This window comes from Xenopus tropicalis, chromosome 3 (genome assembly GCF_000004195.4).
Source record: "Xenopus tropicalis strain Nigerian chromosome 3, UCB_Xtro_10.0, whole genome shotgun sequence".
Lineage (NCBI taxonomy): Eukaryota > Metazoa > Chordata > Amphibia > Anura > Pipidae > Xenopus > Xenopus tropicalis.
Window position 1 is genome coordinate 89,073,217 of NC_030679.2, and position 25,147 is coordinate 89,098,363.

The 25,147-nt window shown below is 38.8% G+C and overlaps 1 protein-coding gene across 12 annotated transcripts in view; it reads left to right on the plus strand.

Moving 5' to 3' along the window:
* The window catches only part of impdh1 (IMP (inosine 5'-monophosphate) dehydrogenase 1), a 77,501-nt gene extending 55,832 nt beyond the window's left edge, over positions 1–21,669 (plus strand). For 10 of the 12 annotated variants that reach the window (XM_031897960.1, XM_012959105.3, XM_012959103.3 and 7 more), the window contains 7 exons: positions 3,914–4,004; positions 5,443–5,538; positions 6,120–6,263; positions 6,766–6,910; positions 7,036–7,179; positions 9,856–9,939; positions 20,388–21,649. In XM_031897960.1, the coding sequence (XP_031753820.1) occupies positions 3,914–4,004; positions 5,443–5,538; positions 6,120–6,263; positions 6,766–6,910; positions 7,036–7,179; positions 9,856–9,939; positions 20,388–20,409 (726 nt within the window). In that variant the 3' untranslated portion in view covers positions 20,410–21,649. Of the gene's footprint in view, positions 1–3,913; positions 4,005–5,442; positions 5,539–6,119; positions 6,264–6,765; positions 6,911–7,035; positions 7,180–9,855; positions 9,944–20,387 lie in introns of those variants that run through there. The other 2 variants (NM_001017283.2, XM_031897961.1) reach the window with 2 other exon arrangements.
* Positions 21,670–25,147: the final 3,478 nt, after the last annotated feature.

Below are 25,147 nucleotides of genomic sequence, written 5' to 3' on the forward strand. Positions count from 1 at the left end.
TAAACAGATTTTAACAAAATAAAAAATGTCCAAAAAAGAGCTAATAAGCTGATGAATAGAAAGGAATGTTTGTTATGAGAAGAGCTTGGCTCTGTTGGGATTGTTTTTACATAGGTGCTTAAGGGATGGATATAATTGTTTTTTATAACTCTAATAAAGGACCATATAATAAACTTTTGGATGTTTTATTTGCCAGTAAGTCCTTCCAGCAAGCACAGGTCATCTATTTAGATTAGAGGAAAGGAGGTTCCATCTTAAAGGGAAAATATACCCTCTGTTTTGACATGAACTCATTTATTTGGCTTATTAAGAAAAGAAAATGTGCAGAAACACTATTTGATTCATACCTGATTCCACAAATTGAAAATAAATCATAAAAGCCTGTCATTGTGTTTGCAAACCTCCCCTTATCTTGTTCCATTGTGAAGTTATGGACTCTGGGACTTAGTCTATTTGCTTTTCAGAGAATTTGTGCACCACTCACTATGGTAAGCAAAGAGACTTTAAAGGGACAGTAACACCAAAAAATGAAAGTGTATAAAAGTAATTACTATATAATGTAATGCTGCCCTGTACTGGTACAACTGGTGTGTTTGCCTCAGAAAGACTATTATAGTTTATATAAATAAAGCTTCTGTGTAGCCATGGGGGCAGCCATTTACAGGAGAAAAGGCACAGGTTACTTAGCAGATAACAGATAAAACCTTATTATATTCTACAAAGCTTATCTGTTATCTGCTATGTGCCTGTGCCTTTTCTCCTTTTTCCAGCTTCAATGGATGCCCCCGTGTTGACATAACAGCTCATTTATATAAACTATAGTAGCGTTTCTGTTGCAAACTTACCAGTTTAACCAGCACAGGGCAACTGTACTCTATATTTTAATTACTTTAAAACACTTTCATTTTTTGGTGTTACTGTTCCTTTAAGTCCCAGAATCCATCATTTTACAATGGAACAAACTTAGGGGAGAAATGGCATTACACTTTCAGCATAAGGGATCTTGGGAAATAGTTCTTTGGGGTTATTCATGGTGTCCTTTAATTTGTGGAATCAGGTATGTTTGTGTAAAAGGTGTTTATATTCTTTTTCTGCAGCTAAATTAGCTCATGTCAAAAATGGAGGTATGTTTTCGCTTTAAGATGAGGAGAGTCTATATGTTTTGTACAATTCTCTTCTGAGGCTGTTGTATTGGCAGATACATTAGACCAGTGATCCCCAACCAGTGGTTCGTGAGCAACACGTTGCTCCCCAACCCCTTGGATGTTGCTCCCATTTTCCTCAAAGTTGATGCTTTATTTTTTTAATTTCTGGCTTGGGGGCAAGTTTTGGCTGCATAAAACCCAGTGTAAAATCAGTAAGCTGCCAGTCCACATAGGGGCTACCAAATAGCCAATTATAGCTCTTATTTCCATCCCCAGGAACTTTTGCCATGCTTGTGTTGCTCCCCAACACCTTTTCCATTTGAATGTGGCTCATTGGTATAAAAGGTTTAGGATCCCTGCATTAGACAGTTTGAAGAAGGATTAGATGCCTTTTCAGAAAGTGAGGAAATTCCAAGTTACTGATATTAAACAGTGATTGATCATAATTGATCCAGGGACTGGTCCAGTGGCCCCTTTCAGTGTTGGGGAAAGTCCCCTTTTGAGACAAATTAAAGAGAGGGGCTTTTTTGACCTTCCTCCAAATAAACTAGCAGTTAGTAAAGTTTCACTTTAGCAAATAAGTTTTAACTTGATGGACATGTCTTTTTTTTCAACCTTATCTACTATGTTAGCTTACTCTAAAATTAATCCATAGACACCAATGCAACATGGTAATTTTCCCCAGAAGTCAATGAACCTATCAATATGTTAGGACTATGGGAAATAAAAGTTCAAAAAACTTGCACTTCTGTACATAGAAGATGCTGGCAGTGTGAGAGCTGAGAATTAGGGGCCTGTGATATAGTGCTGCCATCTAGTGTCTAAAGTCTAGTGTTAAAGTATACGTGGCTCTTTGTGTGCACAGAACATCCTTAGCCTCCATTTAGATAAAAATATTCTGACATAATGGCAATAAAACAGATGGTAAGCAATATGTCCCATCACAACTAGTTCAGAGAAGCTGGCAGCAGTGGCTGTCTCCTTTAGTGTGCAGAAGTTCTAAAAAGTGACATGCTTTCTTCTGTGTATTTTAAAAGGACAGTATACTTCCTTGTTCAGCACAAGTTCAACAAACATAACATACTTTTTGCCTGTTTTGAAAATGATCTATAGTTTGTTATTCCCTGCGCCAAACAGGGCAAATATTGATTTAAGTAGTTTACAGCTTTCTGTGCAGTACTTCCCTCATTGATAAAGGGATATAGAGACTTGTGTTGCAAAGATGGTGTTGGAAGAACATGACTTTGTGATAAATTGCAGTGCCTGACTGCCCAACATCAGTGCCTAAAGTTGTAGCTGATACAAGCAAATCGCACAATTTCTAGTAAAAATAGCAGAGGCAGCAAAGGAAGAACCTACTATATATTAATACCCTTGGTTTATGAGTGCGATGTTAGAAGGCATACGTCTTGATACTTTGGTAATACTATCTCATGCCTTAGCAGCAGTTTCCATATCCATTTTATTTTAAATGTGGCTGATAGTTAACCTTACCTTCCTCTATTTTACATGGATGCCCTTGTTATATTCCACATTAAAACATGCACACTGAACCTGTGCATTCCATAATTATACTCCTCCATAAGGAGAAGTAAAGCCTAACTAAAGAAGTAGGGCAGAAATGTTGTACATTATGTTTTGGGTTTTTGTACCAGCCCAAGGTGACCACAGCCCTTTAGCAGGGAAGATCTGTGCCTCCAAAGATGCCCCAGTAGCTCCTCATCTTCTTTTCTGCTGCTTCCCTGCACATGCTCTGTGCTGCTGTCACTTACTGAGCTTAGGGACCGAGTCAAAATATACTGTAAATATACTGTATATATAGAGTATAAATGTAGCAGTAAAAGCTGATTAGTAATTGGGGCATTTGCATCAGAATATGACCGTCAACCCTAATTTTCTGCTTGATAATTTGCAAAGACCCCTAAGCTCAGCTTCACAACAGCTGTGCACTTTCCCAGACAGTTCTAACAGAATCAAAGATGGGGAGCTCCTGTAAAAACTGTAACAACCACTATATCATTACTACTATAGAGATACTGAAACTTTAAGCCAGTGCAGTCAGTTTATAATATAGAATATGGCGTTTCTAGCCATATTCATTTTTAGGGTTTAGTTCTCCTTTAAGCCAAGTCAATTGGTTAACTTTTGTTATATATGATACACTTAGATATGGTGTAATAAACCTATAAGAGCTATAACTACTGACATTCCAGGAAGCTCCAACTTTTTTATCATTTCAGTTATGTCCGTTTAACCCCGTAGCTGCTCCTTGGTTCAGCAGTATCATTTTAATTGCAAGCTGTTCATTTTTAAGGGACGTTCAGTGAAATGTATATTGGAAACTTGCTTAGAATTACATTTTTTTTGTATGACTGCAAAATAAAATATTTTGTAGATCAGCGGTTCTCAACCTGTGGGTCGGGACCCCTTTGGTGGTCGAACGACCCTTTCACAGGGGACACCTAAGACCATCGTAAAACACATATTTCCGATGGTCTTTAGGAATAATTTTATGGTTGGGGGTCACCACAACATGAGGAACTGTATTAAAGGGTCGCTGCATTAGGAAGGTTGAGAACCACTGCAGTAGATGTAGAGATGTGACTGACTGCGACAAGTGTGAGGATGTGACTGCTGCTCAAGTGTGGCTGAAAATATGATTATCAACACTTTATAGCGTGCAATAGGGTTAAAGTTGCCGTGTATTGAATGTGCATGGTCTATATCTTGTTCAATTAACCCTTCTGATTTTATTCTTGTTTTGGCAGGACTCCTCCCAGGGGAATTCTGTCTATCAGATAAATATGATCCACTACATTAAACAAAAATACCCTGAGCTGCAAGTGGTTGGTGGAAATGGTGAGCTGCCTGTTATTGGGTTTTCATAACGGATATTGTTTGCTCAGTGTGGTTTAGCTTATTCTATCCTGTAGGCAAGGCATGACACACAAGGACCTCAGTAACTTGAGAGACAATAGCACTATGTAAGAGCTTAAAAATTCTTTACCTTTATTTTATAGGTTTACTTTAATATTTGCTAAGGCTGCATGCAGCAGTTTAATTCAGTGTTTCAGCTACTAATATTTCCATGATACAAAGTGACAAGGAGTATCCAAAAATTAAAGTTTTAATGTTGTTACACTGGGTAAAGAATCATTCTTTTTAATTTCCCTGAGAAAATTGGAAATAAAACGGTTGAAAAAGAAAACCTTGAAAAGTAATTGGTGGTAAGTGCTGTGGGACCAAACCACTGTTGTTCCCAATAAACTAGAGCTCACAGGTTTGCTTAAAGGGGATCTATTAGGAAAATTAAAATTTAATATAATCTTTATCTGACTGAAATAAGCAACTTTCCAAATGTAATCAGCTAAAAATTCTCTCCCCTTCTCATCATCATTCTCTCCATGTAGTAGGCGGAGTCAGGTTTGACTGACCATTACATATAATGCATCCTTTGGGTGGGGGCTTTGCAGCATTGGTCTGGAATAGGTATTCGAGCTCACTCTTTCAATATAACCACTTTTTTAGAAATCCTGTTTCTCTACATGCAAGATTTGTGCCGGTCAGTTATTTTGTTTGTGCTGGAATCGGTTGGCTGAGTTAGCTCTAATACATCTTCTAGGAAAGGAAGCCCCCTAAAATATTTATTAGCCATACCTGTCAATCAAATCTGACCCCAGCTTCTGCATGAAGGGACAATGGAGAAAGACAGGTTGCTGAGAGGTGGATAGTGAAAAATACCTTTTATTTTTTCAGAAATTGTACAGAATTTTTAATTGATTTGTTTAGAAAATATCATATTTCCATGAGACAAATCTTATGTTACTTTTTATTTTTTGTTAGATATTTTCTCTACCTGTATAAACATCATCTGGCATGTGAACCCTGAGTTGGATCAAAAACCTTTCTTTGGCCATAGGCTCTTAAAAACGCTGTAACACCTCTCTGCGTAAGGGAGGATGTTGTACTGAATGTTACAGGAAAGAGAGGGCATTAGCTATAGCTCTTTTGATGCTTGTTTAAATTTGTGTAACTGTTAAAATTGTATCCTGTTACATAGTTGTGTGGTAAGCAAGCAGCCAGTTAGCTAGAAACTACCAGGATGTTGAACCTCTACCTACTGTCCCACCTGTACTTGTTCTATTATAAAAGGATTCTTTTAACATGGAATTATCTCTAGTATTATTGGTACTGGTCAAATAAGAGGTGAAGCTGTTTTGCGGCGTCAAAACAAAAATAATTTAATGTTACTATAAAAACTTTTTAATTTGATTGTATATTTACTTTAATTTCAAAGTGGTGACAGCAGCACAAGCTAAAAATCTGATAGATGCTGGTGTGGATGCTCTGCGTGTAGGAATGGGCTGTGGATCCATATGCATAACACAAGAAGGTAAGCTTTAATGGTGTACAGCTGGAGAACTGTTGAAAGCTGCAGGGATTTCTGCAGCAGAGAAACATGGAGACCGGTCAGGGCACAAAAAACGTGGTAAACGCTTGATTACTGTATTGCTCCTGAGACAATCTCCCCAAACCAACTTACTGTGTTCTGATTCACTACCATGGCAGTGCCATGCCAATATGGGGTTTGTAAATTATCCACATTGTTCTTAGTATTAATTATTGAAAAGTATATTTGGTAACTTTTATTGTATCATTTTCAATATGAAAACTTCAGAACCTTAAAAGAGAAGGAAAGTTTCAATCAAGGGGGGGGGGGGATAGGTACCTGGGGTAGCTGTGAGAGAGTGATCCTCTTCCTTCTTCTGGGCTGGTTTTCTTTGCAGGGGCACCAGGCTGGGGTTTCAGATAAGCAATTACAGTCACTGGGGGGTGCCTAACATTTTGGCACTCCACAGTGATTTTACCTTTTCTTCTCCTTTAAAAGAACACTATCAAAGTAAAAACAGTTTCTACTTTGCCTGCATACAGCAAATTTTCCACATATTTAACATATTTGTTATTTGCTTTCAGTTATGGCTTGTGGCAGGCCTCAAGGAACAGCAGTATACAAAGTGGCAGAGTATGCTCGACGGTTTGGTGTTCCAGTCATAGCTGATGGAGGTATCCAGACAGTGGGACATGTGGTGAAAGCTTTAGCTCTTGGTGCATCTACAGGTAATTAATAGAGACACAGCTTCCTAGTCGAACACAAATTATTTCATCATAAACCTTTCTACATCAAATACATTCTCCATAATAGCCATTAGAAGCAAATTATTAACCTATTATATTAACATATATATTATTATATTATAAACATCAGTGGAAGGTCTCTGGTTCTGCATGTCAGACCACCCTTGGCAGAAAGGTGTGAATTTAGTTAGGCAATGGACTTTAAAGCTCCTGTTTGGGCCACAATATTTTCATATATAATGACAATTTGCCTATAAACATAAGATTGTATTCAGTGTATGCATACAAACAGGCATGTGAGAAAGGGCAAATGTGTTTTTGTAACATTCCATTATTACATACTTGGTGAACGTTACCCAATCGCCTTGGCATTATAATGTCTTTGTATATATTCATTTATTGTTAAATGTGAGAGAGAGTTTTTTCAATAATGATATAATATATATGTTTCTTTCATCCTAATTCCTTGAATATTTCTTTTTAGTAATGATGGGCTCCTTATTGGCTGCCACTACAGAGGCTCCAGGTGAATATTTCTTCTCTGATGGCGTGAGACTCAAAAAGTACAGAGGCATGGGCTCACTGGATGCCATGGAAAAGAACACAAGCAGCCAGAAAAGATACTTCAGGTTTTTAGATACTACACAACATTTACAATTTCTCCTTGACTGCATCATTTTTAGTTTATTAAGGCAAATGCACGAGTAATATTTTTCATGTTAGATTTTTTTTTCATGTTTTTATGTTTATACAGCGAAGGTGATAAAGTGAAAGTGGCCCAAGGTGTTTCTGGTTCTATTCAGGATAAAGGATCCATACATAAATTTGTACCATACCTAATCGCAGGTATTCAGCACGGCTGCCAAGACATAGGGGCTAAGAGCCTTTCCATCCTCCGGTAAGTTCTCAACTGTATAGTATCTAATGTCGTAACAGTCACCGAATTAATTGACAAGAATGCCGACTTACGAACTGTTTATGCATATAACATTGACTTTCACTCCACAAAAGGTTAAAATCTGCAGACTTCCTCTGGTTAAATTTTTTTTTTTTTTTTTTTTTTTTTAAAGTCAAACTGGGCATAGTGTAAATCTGTTTCATTTACGGATTAAAATAAATTTACATTTCATTCACATTCGGTTAGGGTGTAAAGCAGTCACTTAAACTCATACAGATTTGCAGTGTGCAGATGTAGAGTATGAGCAGAGCTGCCGGCGTTATCCTTCTCCTTGTGGCACCGCTTGACCAGAAGTCACCCACTCCCCCTTGTCTTACGTGTTTTGCTGAACCAATCCGCTTCCTCAGAGGCTTACCATGAAGTTCCCCTGTATTTCTTTTTAAACCATCTAAGTATCAAATTGCTATGGCAACTGCTCCCTTCTATGTTTTAGCCATCTTTATAAACCACCATAGGAATGAGATTTAAGTAGAAGTACTGTGTCATAGCAACCGCTCTTTTTTTCTATAGTAGCTTTTCACAGTCCCCAGTTATCAAATGGTCCCAACTAAATCTCTCTTTTTATATAAACACTATGGAGGTGAATTAAATAAGCTATTATGCCAGTTGCATTACCTTTAACGTTTTAACAAACCCATATTATACAATTAAGAATACTCATAAATTACAAATCTGCATATCAAAGATGATGAAAATACATAACAAAAATCCTAAAAATGTTTTGATTATCATAAAAATGCCCTTAAGTTAATGTCAATTTTTAACCCTTTTGGCGTAAAAGTTTGCATATTGTACATCAATTTACTTTTTTCCTATAAGGTCCCCCTCTCCATCCCATGGTTACTGTGGTGAACTTTTTGGATTTATATTATGGAAAGCTTTAAAATGTCTACATACACTATGAGTCCCTATTGCTTTCTCTATTTATATAGTTACATAGGGTTGAAAAAAGACCATTGTCCATCAAGTTCAACCCATCCGAGTAAACCCAGCACACAACCTATACTAACTAACCTATACTAACCAATCTATACACTCACATACATAAACTATATATACAACCACTAGTACTAACTGTAGATATTAGTATCACAATAGCCTTGGATATTCTGCTTGTTCAAAAACTCATCCAGGCCCCTCTTAAAGGCATTAACAGAGTCTGCCATTACCACATCACTAGGAAGGGCATTCCACAGCCTCACTGCCCTCACCGTGAAAAACCACCTACGCTGCTTCAAATGGAAGCTCTGTTCCTCTAATCTATAGGGGTGACTATTGGATTAAGGTCTGGAGACTGACTAGGCCACTCCATGACCTTAATGTGCTTCTTCTTGAGCCACTCCTTTGTTGCCTTTGCTGTATGTTTTGGGTCATTGTCGTGCTGGAACACCCATCCACGACCCATTTTCAGTTTCCTGGCAGAGGGAAGGAGGTTGTCGTTCAGGATTTCACGATACATGGCTCCGTCCATTTTCCCGTTAATGCGAATAAGTTGTCCTGTGCCCTTAGCAGAAAAACACCCCCAAAGCAAAATGTTTCCACCCCCATGCTTGACGGTGGGGACAGTGTTTTGGGGGTCATAGGCAGCATTTTTCTTCCTCCAAACACAGCGAGTTGAGACCAAAATAGAGCTCTTTGGCATTATCAGACCACAGCACCTTCTCCCAGTCACTCACAGAATCATTCAGGTGTTCATTGGCAAACTTCAGACGGGCCTGCACATGTGCCTTCTTGAGCAGGGGGACTTTGCGAGCCCTGCAGGATTTTAATCCATTGCGGTGTAATGTGTTTCCAATGGTTTTCTTGGTGACTGTGGTCCCTGCTAATTTGAGGTCATTAACTAACTCCTCCCGTGCAGTTCTAGGATGCTTTTTCACCTTTCTCAGAATCATTGACACCCCACGAAGTGAGATCTTGCGTGGAGCCCCAGAGCGAGGTCGATTGATGGTCATTTTGTGCTCCTTCCATTTTCGAACAATCGCACCAACAGTTGTCACCTTCTCTCCCAGCTTCTTGCTAATGGTTTTGTAGCCCATTCCAGCCTTGTGCAGGTCTACAATTTTGTCTCTGACATCCTTGGACAGCTCTTTGGTCTTTCCCATGTTGGAGAGTTTGGAGTCTGCTTGATTGATTGATTCTGTGGACAGGTGTCTTTTATACAGGTGACTAGTTAAGACAGGTGTCCTTAATGAGGTTGACTAATTGAGTAGAAGTGTCTAACCACTCTGTGGGAGCCAGAACTCTTAATGGTTGGTAGGGGTTCAAAAACTTATTTCACTCAATGAAATGCAAATCAGTTGCTATCTTTTATTTAAAGTTATTTTTTCGATTTTCCTTTTGATGTGCTATCTGCCACTGTTAAAATAAACCTACCATTGAAATGATACTGTTCTGAGACTTTTCATTTCTTTGTCATTGGACAAACTTACAAAATCAGTGAGGGGTCAAATAATTATTTCCTCCACTGTATTTACACATTCTGCTGTAATAAAAGCTATTAAACTTTTTGTGTTTATTTTAATTGAACTTGGCAGTGTAAAGTCCAACATATTTCTGTAAATGATATTACCGTTCATAAAGGTCTAAGAATTTGTAATCTGTTTTTCTTTTCTGCAGCTCCATGATGTATTCAGGTGAACTCAAGTTAGAAAAGAGGACCATGTCTGCCCAAGTAGAAGGAGGAGTCCATGGTCTTCATTCGTAAGTGAATTCCTTCTTTATAGTCTTAGATGTTTATATTGCATATGGAAATGTAGTCATCTGCAGAAAAGAAATAGGCAAAGGTTCTCAGAGTATACACTATATTTTAGTATCTAAATGTTGACCTCCCCAGCCTTCTAGTTGTAATTTAACCAAGTGCCTGGTGGATCCAAAATGAAGATCAGTTAAATTAAAATGCAATTTTTACAATGCTAATCGAGTAACCTTAGTCTTTATTTTCAGGTAAAAATAAACTTCAAGCTTAATTTGGTGGGAAATCCCACAAGTCCCAGATCCACCAAGAATAATGATTTCCCAGTGTACTTTCTGCTGGCACACAACCCTGCCTACGTGTAACTAGACATTCTGGATTCATGTATTGTAAAATAGAAACGGTTAGATTTTTTGACAATTTAATTAATTTATGGTTTGAGATATTTGACTGTATGTAAATGTACTTGAAACTGTTTAACAGTTTCTCTAAATAATCACTGCCCTGGAACCAGCTACACAGCCAGTGCTGTACTCCTACACCAAATGCCTAAATTATTACCTTGTCTACATGGTATTCATTTGTTGTCTATACTCTAGAAACTGTAGGCATGGAATGGCACATTGACCACTGCTGATTTAATGCAGATGACAAAGACACTATAATTTGTAATGTGTGTTCAGAGCATTCTGGAGTAAACCCCCTCCTGAGAGCACTGCATTTGCTATAGGCTTAACTTTTCCCTGTTATTTAAATGAAAAGCAACTGCATGGAGTTGGGGGTTTAACCACTGTGAAGTAAACTCTTCTTGAGAGGAAAATGTGGGTGTCTGAAATAACATGCTAGAAATCCACTCTATAAAACCACTAGAAATTCTCAAACTGGTATTTTCTGGATACACAAGTGGATCTGTCAGTGTCAACAGTTCACTTAATGATCTGCCTGTGCAGCTGTGTAATATTTCACTAAGCATACCCTGCTGCTGCGGAATACCTGCTTTTACATTGTGTATCACAGCAGCTTTATTGCTCACATTGTAGACACAACCAGAATATAGCTAAGGACAAACAGAATTTAATTGTAAATTAACACCTTAAAATAAATCTTATAAATACTACTATAGTATTCACATTTTACACTGCTTTTAATTATTTTATATATTAAGATATCTGTTCTGCGTATTTTTAGCCTGCAGATGTAGGGGTTAGTGACTCCAGGAAGCAAAAATGAGTCGACTTTGGGGCTTTTGTATTTTTTTTTTTGTATTACCGTATATACTCGAGTATAAGCCGATCCGAATATAAGCCGAGGTACCTAAGAAAACTGGAAAAACTTATTGACTCGAGTATAAGCCTAGGGTGGGAAATGCAGCCGCTACTGCTAAGTTTTAATGATCAAATAAATAACAGATAAATAATATATAGCTTTAGGGAAAGAAAAATGCTACAGCTGCAGACAAAAGCTGTGCTGTGTGCGCTCCCCTGTGTACATTCCCCAAGCTGCCTAGCAACCACTATGAGTGTTGTGCCCATAAATGCCCACAAAATGCCCCAAGATAGCCATAGCTTCATATAGGAACATGACAGAGCTTAACAGTGGACCCCAGTGTCCCACCACAGTAGTACAATACTAGTTACTAGGGCAAAATAATTCTTGATGCTCATAAATGGCTTATCTCCTAAAGCAATTGTGCAATGCAAATGCACTCGCGCCCATTCACGGGGGGGGGGGGTACGCGCACATTCATCTGTACAATGAGCCAGAGTCCGCCGTGGACATCCATATACTCGAGTATAAGCCGAGGGTTACTTTTTCAGCACATTTTTAGTGCTGAAAAACTCTGCTTATACTCGAGTATATACGGTATTCATTGTCTTTCTATTCAGACCATTTACCTGTTTGTATTACATTCTGACTTTCTAATAGCTGCCTGGTTATTATAATAAGTAAGCCTTAGCAACCAAATAGCAATTAATTTTCCAAGTCTAAAGCAGGGGTGTGTTAATAAATGGCCAAAAAAGAGTCCACTAGGGTAGGGTGCCCTGCTGTAACTTTTGATTAAAGCATCCACCAAAAATGTATCTCCTTGTATTTATATAGCACATGTTCCACAGCACTTTACAGACACTATATGTCATTCACATCGGTAGCGCCAGATTTATCAGAAGCCAGTTAACCTGTCTGTATGAGAGTACTGGGAAGGGACTGGAGGAAAGCAACACATGGGGAGAACATACAAACTTCTTGGGGGATAGTGCCCTGGCTGGGAATAGAACTCAGGATCCCAGTGCTGTAACAGAGCAGTTCTAAATACTGTGAAATGGCAGAGCCCTCCTTTAATCACAAAGCCGCTGTAGTTTAGATTCTTTTCTTTCTTTTACGCTTTTCTTTTTAAATAAACACTCAAAAGGAATCTCTTACAGTTAATAGGGTTCCCCGGCTGTTCACACTTACTTTGTTTAGCACAGACTACAGAGGTCATTTACAACTGGCCTTGCTGCAAGCATAGCATTACTAAGAGAGTGCGGCTTTTAGCGCTCACTCAGGTTGGACTTAAGGCGGCAGGGGCAGTGTTCCGCTATGCACCTTGGATGGAAAATCTGTGGCCCAGGGGACATGACATATATAAAAATTAAGAATGTGCCAGTGAATACTCCTAGATATAGAAGGATTGTGCTTAAAGTGTGTTGTGTTTTGAACTGATTTATTGAGAAATTCCACCAAAACTCTTCTAGTTCATCCCATCTGTTCAACTTACTGCTGGTTGAATTCTCTGGAAATGCAGGGGAGCCGGTGGCAGTCAGTACACTGCACTGTAGGATAGGAACCAATCAGCAGCTAGGCTGACCTGATAGGGCACTGAAGCCTGTCTTTGCTTGTGTGACTGCAGGGCTGTGATTGGCTATCCCTCTCCTACTGTGCTTCTGGCAGGGACTATTAGGACACGCCCACCCTTCATTTGAAACACGACAGAGAACTGATAGGATCTGTAGGGATCTACGGTAAAGAGGCCATTTTTACAGATAGGATTATTTTTTAGCCCAAAGTGACACCAGCATCATATATTATTCATTATCACCTAGAAAATTAGGGATTTTTCCATTTATCCTATATGTCTCCTTTAAGTACACAGAGCCTCAAACAGCCCTCACATGGCCAATAAATAGTGACTGTCCATAGTATCTTACAGCAGCCCCTCTGGCATTTGCTAGAATTCAGATTGCTATACTGGGGCAGGGTGGCCCTCATGAATTTAGCTCTCAGCTGCAGCAATACATTTAGGGGTATAGTTATCATGCTGATAAAACGTTACTGGTGATGTTTCTAATAGCAGCCAAGCTTTGTTTTGGTTTCTAACTGTTGAAATCCAGTTGCTGATTGGTTGCCCTGGGCAACATCACCGGTAGTGCTTCACTACACTTTTACACAGCATGATAAATATACCCCTTTGTGTGTAGAGTGCAAAAACATTGATGATTGTACCCTGCGTTGCATGAAGTAAATAACGCCTAATTTCTTTTATTGCCTGGCTTATTTTATTCAAGTACAACTGATTGAGGGTTGTACTGCCCCAAATTCTTGGTGGCGTTAGGCCGGACCAATTAGATCATTACTGTGGACCCACTGATAACTTAAAGTGGCCCTGAACAAAAGCAATTGGGAAACCACAAAAGAATAAAACTAATTACAGATTCCCCTAAGGGCTCTGGCACATGAGGGAGTTTAGTCGCCCGCGACAAATCTCCCTTGTTGCGGGCAACTAAACTCCCCGATATGACATCCCACCGGCGAAAATGTAAATCACCGGTGGGATGGCATATACGGCACGGCAATTTGATGAAATCAACTTCAGAGATCCTGCCGCCGCGTATGCCATCCCACCGGCTATTTACATTACAAGTTCCCACCACCTTCTTACTGTATTGAATGTACAGCAAAACATGGAGTTTCTTTACAGTTCAGGTAGCTGTCTCCTTCAGGTGAAGCTGTTACGTTCAGGCTGATAAAGCCCAAAAAACAAAGGAAACAGCTTTTTAGTGATATTAGTTAGAAATCTTACCCTTAGTGGCTTAGGCAGCCAATTGGAATTTTACATTGGAAATGCAGGCTGGCACTCCAGATCACCAAAAAAGTGTTCAATTTAGAGCTCAATTAGAGTAAAAACATTTTTAGTTTATTATGTCCATACTCCGTGCCACACTTCGTCATAGGCTGGTCAGTGACGTTCAGGCTGTCCTCATAGACATTTAATAAAATAAGACTGTGCAGGGTACAGATATAGTTGAGGGACTCCAGAGCAGGAAGCTCCAAAAGGCCTCAAAGTACAGGTATGAGATTTTTTGAAATGCTCTTGAAAAGGGGTTTTTCTAAAGGACTTTCCCTTAAATAAATGAAACACTAAACCCAAAAAGATTATTATGCCATCATTACCTGTTTATGCATATTAGTTACCATCAAGTACAAGCTTCTGTTTTGGTAATACAGAGAAAGCAGAAAAAAAAAAGAAATTGTTTAAAACAGAAACTATATGAGAAATGGTATTGCTGAATTTCTGAGATTTCTGGAAAACAGATTTTTCAGATCATAGATCCTGTACCTGTACTATGTGTGCCACTTTAGCTCAATACTTAACTTCCAGATAAGTAACTACTGAATCACTTTCGTGAGTTATGTTGAGCCCTTTATTTAATAGTAAGTCCGTGCTCTTGCCATCTTTAGTATGTTTTCTGCATAATGACATTGCCATACTGGGGAGTACATGTTTCTATCTTTTAAGTTAATTGTTTGTTAGTGGCAGTTTCCTGTGACAATATTTTTTTTTTTTTGTGGTGTACTAAAATTAGTTTTACATGTGTTTTGTTGTTGTAGCCTACTACCCAAACACACCTATAAGAAGGACCAGCACACCAGGTCAAATCAATATCCCAAGTGGGACCGAAGGTTGGATTGCACAGCAAATTTAAAAAAAAAAAAAACCTGGTGCACTGGTCATTCCTATAGGTATTTACATGTTTTGACCTAGCACCCAATTCTACTGGTTTGGAGTGCGGACACACAATGTGACTTACATTATATTATATATATATATATTTCCAAGGATATATATACCACTGTTATCAGTATCTAAAGGGGAACTTAACAAAGGTAGGCTAGAAATACTGCACATTGTAGGTACTTGCATCTAAAGCCACTTCTTGCACTTCTACATAGTGTTGCTTAGAACCTCTAGTTCTGTCCCACCTCCTTTTGCAAAGGTCCGCAGTGCATCTATTGACGCCACCCTCGTAGGTGGAGGTAACTCCAGGGTTTCCACTGTGGCCTTCAGGGAAAAATCTTTGCCCTAAGCTGCCCTGAGGTGGCTCCTGCGATTCTGCCTCCAGTGCTTATCTTTTGTGTGCCAGGAGAGCAAATTTTTGACAGAGTGTCGGCAATGACACTTTAAGCTTTGTGTATGTCGGGCATATCGCCATATTGCACACACAATTACACTGGAATTGTGGAAAAAACACATTATAGGTAAACAGCAGCAAGTGATGTCCAAAACTGCACTTTGTGTCATGCACTTGCACCAGTAAATGATTCTCTCACAATTAGGGTGACCACAGCCCATTAGTGGTGAAGATCCGTGTATCATTGGATACCCTCAGTATCTCACCATCTTTGTTTCTGCTGATTTTGCTTCTGTGCAACTTGTTTGAGCTTAGGGGCCGACTCACAAGAGTGACTCACAAGTGTATTTATAGAATATAAAAATGTATATGTCTGATAATTATTTCATATTGACGTTACATTTCAGTTCAGAAACCAATGCAATTTGCATCTAAATAATAAACCCAGGTGAGGCTTACTTTCTCATGAGAATTTGACAGCCCCCAAGCTTAGCTTCTCAACAGCTGCCCAGAGTCCACTGAGCATGTTCGTTGCTACCAACAGTTGTACATAACAAGAAGGCAAGCTCCTGTGGACAAATTTAAAGGCCTGGAACATTACTGTAATAGTATATAAAATACAGCATTTCTAGCTATATTTATTTTTAGCAGTTAGTTCTCCTTTAATTTTATTTGTGTGTTTGTACCTATTGGTGAATATTTAACCTTCATTCACACTACAAACCTTGTATGTGTTATCAGCAAGCCCTAAATTATATATATTTATCTAAATCTAGGTGACTTTGTCTTTTTTTTTTCCTTTTGCTCATGCATTCATCATAGCTATACATTTCTGCCATGTAAGTAATCTATAGTGTTTTTTTGGGGGGGCGGGGGGATTCTGGGAAAGGCTCTGCTAAACTAAATAATGGTGCAGGAAAAATGTTACACTGTACACATAAAATGACTTAAAGTATCTTTCTGGCATTCTGTTTAACTGGCAGTGGGTTATTGGGCACTATGTTAGACGGATTGCTGGAATTATTATAGTATGTCTCATTGGAATGGTCACAATCACCCTTCCAAAGAAATGGCCCCTGACAGAATACTTGCAGAGGGAGGGAGCCCTTGGTGCAGGCAGCCATGTTGGGGCACACATGATTTACATTCACAGCTCCTTTGTATAGTAAGAGAGCATGGAGATCACGTACTATGCCCATGCACACCAACCAACTTGGCTGCCAACACTAGGAGCTCCATCCTGGTGCAGGTAGCCAAGCGCTGGTGGGGGGAGTTTTTCTTAAAAAAAAAAAACTGTTTTCCCCCAACTGGAGTGATAGGTGCTCTTTAAAAGGCAGATTTTAACAATGTATCCTGCAATGCCAGAAATGGCTGTGCTGGTAGAGGATTCGAGGATTTAAGTTGTGCACTTAAAGGGTCGGTTAACCTTTAGTATGTTATAAAATGGCCATTTCTAAGCAACTTTTCAGTTGGTCTTCATTATTTATTTGCTATAGTTTTTGAATTATTTGCCGCCGCCTTCCAGCTCTTTGCAGTTTTTAAATGGGGGTCACTGACCCCAGCAGCCAATAACTATTGCTCTGTGAGGCTACAGTTTTATTGTTATTGTTTCTTTTTATAACTTCCTTTTCTATTCAGTCTCTTCTTTTCATATAGCAGTCTTTCATCCAAACCACTCCCTGGTTGCTAAGGTAACTTGGACCCTAGCAAGCATATAGCTACTGAACTCAAATTGGAGAGCTCCTGAACTGAAAATAAAATAACTAAAAAATTATAAAAAATGAAGACCAATTGCAAATGATCTCAGAATATCACTCTCTACATCATACTAAAATTAAACTCAGAGGTGGACAACCCCTTTAATTGTGACACAATTCTGGAAGGTGGAATGAACTGCTGGGCAGTATATCTGCTTGTGCCTCAAGATGCATTAGCGCAGCAGAAGGAGAATTTAAAGAATGTGTTACATGCTTTTTATGGTTTCTTTTTTTATGTGAAGAGTTTTTTATTAATTAGATGAAGGAGGTTAACACTACAAGACATCCAGTGGGCATACAATTCTATTCTTTCCATTTGGGAGGAAATGAATAGGAGCTGTCTCTGATCTCCCTAATGGATTGGGCATGATATTTTTAAACTGGTCTATGAAGCGTAGTCAAAATGTTTTATTACTTTCAAAAATGACCCAGTAACTAATATATTTGTCTAAAACCTTGTTACAGTCACTTGGATTGGCATGTGTATGGCCAGCTTTGCCTCCTAGACTTTCTTGTCCTGGATTCAGTTCTTATTTGGCCAAAATGTTTTTTTAGTTTCTGGTTTAGGTAAATCCTAAAACTGTAAATTCTGTGCATTCCAGCTTGCAAGCTTGGGGTGCTTGCTCCTCATACAATATCACAATTGGGGGGGGGGGGGGGGGGGGGGGTAGTAAAGGTAAAAATGTTTCCAGAATTGCTCATCTGCCACCTTGGTTATCCATGATTTCCCCTAATCCTAAGCAACTTTCCAATATATATTTATTATCAATGATTTTTTTATATATTTTAAATGTAATTGCTATTGAAGGCAGAAACTAAAAAAATGTTTTGGCCAAATAAGAACTGAATCCAGTGTCTGTACTTTTGCTATTTCCATCACTGCTTGCTTGACAAACAATGTAGAACAGAACCTTCTCCAGCCAATACTTCATTTCCTACAATGCCTTGCACGGTCGTTTTTCTTTCTTCACAACTGTCAGTCACAGAGAATGGGCATTGTGGGTATTATAGTCTTGGCTGAAGGGAAGATGGTTATTGTTTTGTTGGTAGTGGGCAGGGCTGCCATTGAGGGGGAAGGGGTGTAGTTTTGTGCCAGGCCTGTGAAATCTTCTTAGGCAAGGGAGCCCAGTAGTGTTGCAAAAGCTACGCAAATCGTATGCAATTTTTGTAACAAAAACTGAAACTTGCCACGTAAGTAAGAAACTTAAGTAACTGCATATCAAGCAAAAGAAAGTGCAGAGAAGCTTTGCAGGGACAAACTTCACTGATCACCAATGAATTATTAAACTTATGGTGAATTCCACTGCCCCCAAAAACTGATTATTATATATATATATATATATATATAAGAGCAAAAAAGAGAAGAAGCAGGCACTCACGTTACAATAAGGTCACTGGTGCCTGGGTGCAGTATGTAAAACAGTATAGTACAAAAGATAGATGGATGCCACACTCACAGGTCTTAGTGAAAAATAAAGAGAAATTTATTGTGTCAAACTAACGTCAAACTATAATAATAATATATATATATATATATATATATATATATACTGCTTATTATAGAGTAACATCGGCTGTTTATATCGGGATCTATTTACTGGATTATATCAGCATCTTCTATGTCAACTGTCCAGCAGTGGGAATGACTGATTATGGGGCCCCTGCACTTACACAATTTACATAACTTGTGCAAAAACCTGTTACTGCTTCAATACAGACCAATAAACATCCATGTGTGTGATTAGCCTAACGGTGTGCTGAGTGTAGGGCTGTGGGCTTGCCCCTTGTTAGGCTAATGCCACATGAGGCGTAGGGCGGATATTTTCGGCAAGCGTAAAAGCGCCTGCTGAAAATTCCCACCTACGCCTCTTACATGTGCCTGCACCCGAATGAATGAGATACGCTTGGGTGCAGGCACATGTAAGAGGCGTAGGTGGGAATTTTCAGCAATCGCTTTTACGCTTGCCGAAAATATCCACCCTACGCCTCGTGTGGCATCAGCCTAATGTCTGGGATAGCATTCCTGCTGCACTGTAGCATGGAGATTCTTAACTATGCACACATTCATACCTGGTTATGAGCGGTTTAATTTCCTGATTTCAGTGTGCTACCAAATGTTTACTTGTTTTGAGTTTTTTCTCTTATCTTTTTTGGCAAATAATATGAGCAACCTATTCTTGGCCTTTGTAGATTACTGTAACTTCTGGCTTATTGGCCTGCTTGTATATAATTTTGGATAATTAGCATTGTAGAAAGTATAATGTAATATTGTTGTGGTATATTTTAAATTCATTTGCCAAAACCATTTTTCATTCCTCAGTTGTATCTCATAGTTTCATGTAAAGTAGTTTATTATTGTACACAATCGCACTGTAAAATGTGTATAACCTTAAAATGTAGGAACATGCATTTTTCATTTAATTCAGTGTGCGACTTGTGACAGGAGGGGAGTATTGGCAATAATTTACATGAGCCACCATCTATATTTCTATATTGATTCTTTGTACTATCTCTGGCTAATAAGCTCCACTATGCTTTACCACGTAGCATCAGCATGTGCATGGCATTCTTATACCTTTCAGTAAAATTACTGCATGAGTTCCCCTGCACTTGGAACTGAGGCTGCCTTATGGTGCAGCGCTTATACTCCCCTAATACTGGATATGGAATTACATCAGCCAGTTTTACCAAAGTGAATATAATATTACTTATAAATACTATAATTAGGGTTGTTCTTTTAAGCAATAACACTTCTAATTATAGAATAGGGCAGCTATCACACAGCAGCATTTTAGGCCCATCATGGCCTTTTATCAATCTACCATAGCCTTGAACTATAACCTGTTTATAGTGTGCTACATATTACCAAAATATGGTAAAAAAGTAATACTATGTTATATTACAAAAGATATAGAGAATCTCAGGGATTAATTTGCATAATAAAATAGAAACTTGCCGCAAAAAAGGAGGGGGTATTAGACCTCATAAAAGTAGGGCTTAATCTGTATTCTTGACTAAGGCTTAAGGGTCTGAATGTTTTTAAAATTCTAGTCCAACAGGCCTCCTTATATACCAGTTTGTTTATATCATCAACCCCCCACCATTTAATGCTTAATAAGCCCAATCATCTTTGCAACCCACCTTCCGTCCAAAATGCTTGATATACATATACATTTAACGAACCAAACTAAATGTACTTATTCATGTTAACTGTTGAATTTACACTTACACTTTGAATGGTAAAACTTTTGTGAAAATATTTATAAATGTTAACCTTTTAATTCTATATCTGTTGGTTTTTGTCTACAGATATGAGAAGCGTCTGTACTGAGCCCAGCAGGCGTAACCATCGACAGTCAACTCCCAACATTCCCAGTCTGGTGCAAGCCAAATCTCCTAAGCATTGAAGAACCCACTTATGTACTGAGCAATTGGCTCCACCTCCTCCCTGTCCCAAATAATGCAGGAAATTCAGCTCGGCAATGTTTACTGACTCACCACATGGCATGTATTTGCACTACAGAAACTTTTCCATGGGGTGTGTGAAAGACTTCAAGGGTTGAGAACACTGTTACTACTAGCATCCAAGCAATGTTATTTGTGATTGTGATAAACAAGCTTGATTAAACATATTTATTGAAACAGAGCTTTTTGTTGACCTTGGTTATGCCTACAGCCCATTTGCAGGCACATGGCTTTACCAACAAACAAAGGGTTACACAGTGGATTGCAATAATGTATTTTCATTCTCTCGCGCCACATCCTTTAAAATACATAAAGATGGACAGTAAACAGTCTTTTTGATAAATGTGCTATTTGTGAATAATCCGTAACATTCTCCTGGTATAGAAATCAATCAAATTTGACGTATTCTTTTATTTGCTCTAATGAACAGAATATCGGCCAAGCTGAGCAGCAATACACCAAATGAACTAGTTTTACTGTGCTGTCAGACCTGTGTTTATTTGTCTTGGTTAAAGATTACTTCTTTTACTTGGACTTTTCCTCCATCATAATGCCTTCTCAGTGTCTGAAGTACTTACTGTAGTATCTTGTACCTTGTAGGATTGCTCCATATTATATTCAGACTTGGGCTTGATGTGATCCAATACAGTTATCAGTAGCTTTGTAAAATTGCTTCTCAGTATGCTGGCTGTTGGGTAAAGATAGCTGCTGTCCTAATGAGCACTAGCTAGCCCATTTACACAATAAGCCACAGAGATCGTTTATTTTATTCATTGGTACCTATGTGTACTGATTTATGCTTCTTTTTCACTAGTATGCAAAAGCCACTTCTGCTTGAACACACCAAAGCTGAGCCTAAATGTAGTAGTATATCTAATGTTTACAAAGATTTGCTGATGTCTGTTCTGGAAACACACTTTCCATGCTGTTTTTTTTTTCTCTCATTAGGCCTAAGACATTTCAAAGTTATTATAATCTCTTGTGTTTGAGCCTCTCAAACACCACAGTCGCAAATCTGATTCATTGTAAGTGGTCAGTGATCATTCATTGAAAGTGTCAGTTTGGATCTTGTACAGAGGTTAATAAAGTTTTGATGTTTACCCAAAGTGCTGCAGGTAGCCTGTGATTGCTTTGCTAGTCCTGAGTTTTTTTTTGTTTTTTTTTAAGTTGTGAACATATGTTTTTGTTTTGGGACAGATAGGGGCATTTATATTATAGTGTGTAATTCAACATCACTGGTAATGTTGCAATTGTGAACACAGCAACACACTCTCCCCCATTCTATGTATAGTTCTTATGTTTGGCCCATGTTTAAGATATGCTCACTTAAGTGCACATAATGCATGTACCCTGAAAGTTAATTTCAATGTGAACAGCTCTTCTTGTATTATTGTACTGCCTTTGAGCCTTGTCTTTGCTGCTCCTCAGGGCTCCTTTTACAGCACTTTTCATTAACATTATTTATACCCAGTTTTAAGGGGTATTGGTGGTAATTATTTAACCACAATGTACCTGACAGAAATTTGTGAGACTGTGCATGTACAGAAAAAAATGGTATCACATTTTGATGGATACAATACAACTCTGGTAAAATATGGAGCAGCAACTTGGGAACGTTTTGTTCTTTTGCAAATAACTTCCACCTTAGGCAGCTACTTTCCCACCATGTGAGATAATTGTGTTTTTGATAAGCCTAATTAGCAGAAAATGTTCAGTTGGTCTGTTAGAAGTATTTTTTTTTTGTTGTTGTACGACTCTTAAGGTGGCCATACACGGGCCGACTATAGCTGCCGATATCGGTCCCTTGGACCGATTCGGCAGCTAATCGGCCCGTGTATGGGGAGAGCAGATCGGCCTGGCCGACCGATATCTGGCCTGAAATTGGCCAGATCTCGATCGGCCAGGTTAGAAAATCTGGTCGGATCGGGGACCGCATCTGCTCGTTGATGCGGTCCCCGATCCGACTGCCCCATTGCCGCCCACATAATCCGATTGTCTGGCCCCAGGGCCAAACGATCGGATTATTATTTTTTTTACCTAAATGCTCCCCGATATCGCCCACCCGTAGGTGGGGATATCGGGGGAAGATCCGCTCGCTTGGCGACATCGCCAAGCGAGCGGATCTGCTCGTGTATGGCCACCTTTAGCCTTTTCATTTCAACTGCTATTTGTTTAATTACCTGTGCAAAATAAATAAGGAAGACTAACTGAAAAGTTTCTTAGAAAAAGGTAAATGCCATCTTTAAAAGTTAAAGAAAACCATGTGCCGGTTACTAATCAAGGGTTGCCCACAAAAAAAGAAAGACAGTGTGTATATATAAACTAGTTTATCTGACTAAAGTGTCAGGTCACCTCCCAGAATAGACCGCCCCTGCCTTTGGGTTTAAACATACAAAAAGGTATGAAAAATTTCTCTGCAGACCAACAGTGTAATGTGAGGGCGCCAGGCACCGCTGCAATAAGGTCTTCCAGGGGGTCCAGTGCGCTCTTCAACCCAACCCACCTCCCCATTCTCTTGTGTGTGCACGCACAGGCAGTAAGCAAGTGGATTTTCAGTGTGGCTATAGAGGGAAGCTGACCATGCAGTCCATGCCCCCCCCCCCCCCGTGACTGTAGAGTCTTCTTCCTCTATAGTTACGCCACAGCTGCAGACTGAGATTCTACACTGTTATTTTGTGCAGCAGGGAAAATGTTTAATGTACATTTCAGTCTCATGTCTTATTTGGTGAGGTAGTCCATGCTTTCAATTTAAGGGAGAAATACAAGTCTGTGTTTTGACTTGTGTTCACTGCAGCAAAACACATAAAAGATCCAGCTCAGGTTGATGCAAGCAAATGGGGGTGCCAAATAAGAGCTGGCTATTTGATAGCCCCTCTGTGGACTGGCAGCCTACAGAAGGATCTTTTTGGCATTAAATTGGGTTTTTATGCAACTTAAACTTGCCTTCAAGCCATAAATTCACACACACACAGTAGTTTCGGATTTAGCTACACGCTATGCCAAAATGAGGTTGTCTTTATATAGTGCCAACATATTACATAGCTCATTACAGAGGTTATACATCATTCATATCTAGTCCCTGTCTCACACACACACACACGTCCGTTTTATCAGGAGCCAGTTAACCTGCTTATACGTCTTTGGAGTGTGAGAGGAAACCAACGCAAACAATGAGAAAACATCCAGACCCCTTGCAAATAGTGCCCTGACTGGAATGAAACATATGACCCAGTGCTGCAAGGAAGCAGTGCCAACCATTGTGACCCTGTTTGTTATAGTGGTGCTGCCAACTTTCTGAACTTTCCTGACTTTATCAACACAAGTAGAATAAAGTTAATAGTATTAAAAACCTAAAACTAAGTTATCTATTTTATTTCAGATTTATATATGACACACTTGTAATATCATTGAACTCTAAAACACACACAAACCTTGGTATCCTGGTAGAGCTTATATACTGTACTTGTTTGTATTATATTCAGTAAAAGTTCTATGTTAGAAAGTAATTGTGTGCTTAATGCATATACAATATGTTACCATGTTATGAGACACACATTACAGTACTCACACTAGTCTCCACCCCACAGTAATTGTCCAGACCTGGCTCTCTGGTATACATGAAATAAATAGAAAGATGATTGGCTTTTGATGTCCTTTGAAGCAATTTAATCCATCAATTATTTAATAGAAGTAACTAGACTTTTGGCAATGAAGATTACAGCCGTGAGGTATGTTACAATAAGGACTTCTAGATGCACGACTGCACGCTAGCTATGACAATCTAGTTATCCTGCTGCCTGTATAATCTTGAGAACCTTTTTAAACCCAGGTTCTCACTTGACTTGTACATAATTTTAAGTGGTTTTCAATGATCTACTATAAAATGACAAGTTATCTGAAATATTTATAATCGTTGCAGCCAAAACATCTACCATATGTTATATATATTGCATTTGTTGACAATTGTTAATTTTTTTTAATTAAGGAATTGTTTTGCTCTGTTAAGATTTGTTCTTATGTAACAGTGTTTATGTTGTATTCAGAAACAAAACCATTCAGAGACCCCCCCCCCTATACTTTTTGATAGTTGTTGGGAATAACTACCCATTAAATAACTTATAACATATAAAATCAGTGTGACAACATTCTTTAAAGGGATCCTGTCATGATTTTTATGGTATACTAATTATTTTTAAATTACACTATTTTACATAGGAAATAATTCACTCTACCATTTAAAATTGTATTCTTGAACCAACAAATATATTTTTTTAGCTGTAATATTGGTGTGTAGGCAGCCATCTCAGTGCATTGTGCCTGAGTCTGAGCTTTCAGAAGGAGTCAGTGCTATAGGTAACCTATTGTCTCTCCTACTCCCAAGTAACTGGAGGAGTCCCAAGCCGGACTTGGATTTCTTACTATTGAGTGCTATTCTGATATCTACTGGGAGCTGCTATCTTGCTCCCTTCCCATTGTTCTGCTGATTGGCTGCTGGGAGGGGGGTGATATCACTCCAACTTGCAGCTCAGCAGTAAAGTGTGACTGAAGTTTATTAGAGCACAGGTCACATGGCTGTGGCACCCTGGGAAATGAAGAACTTGGCT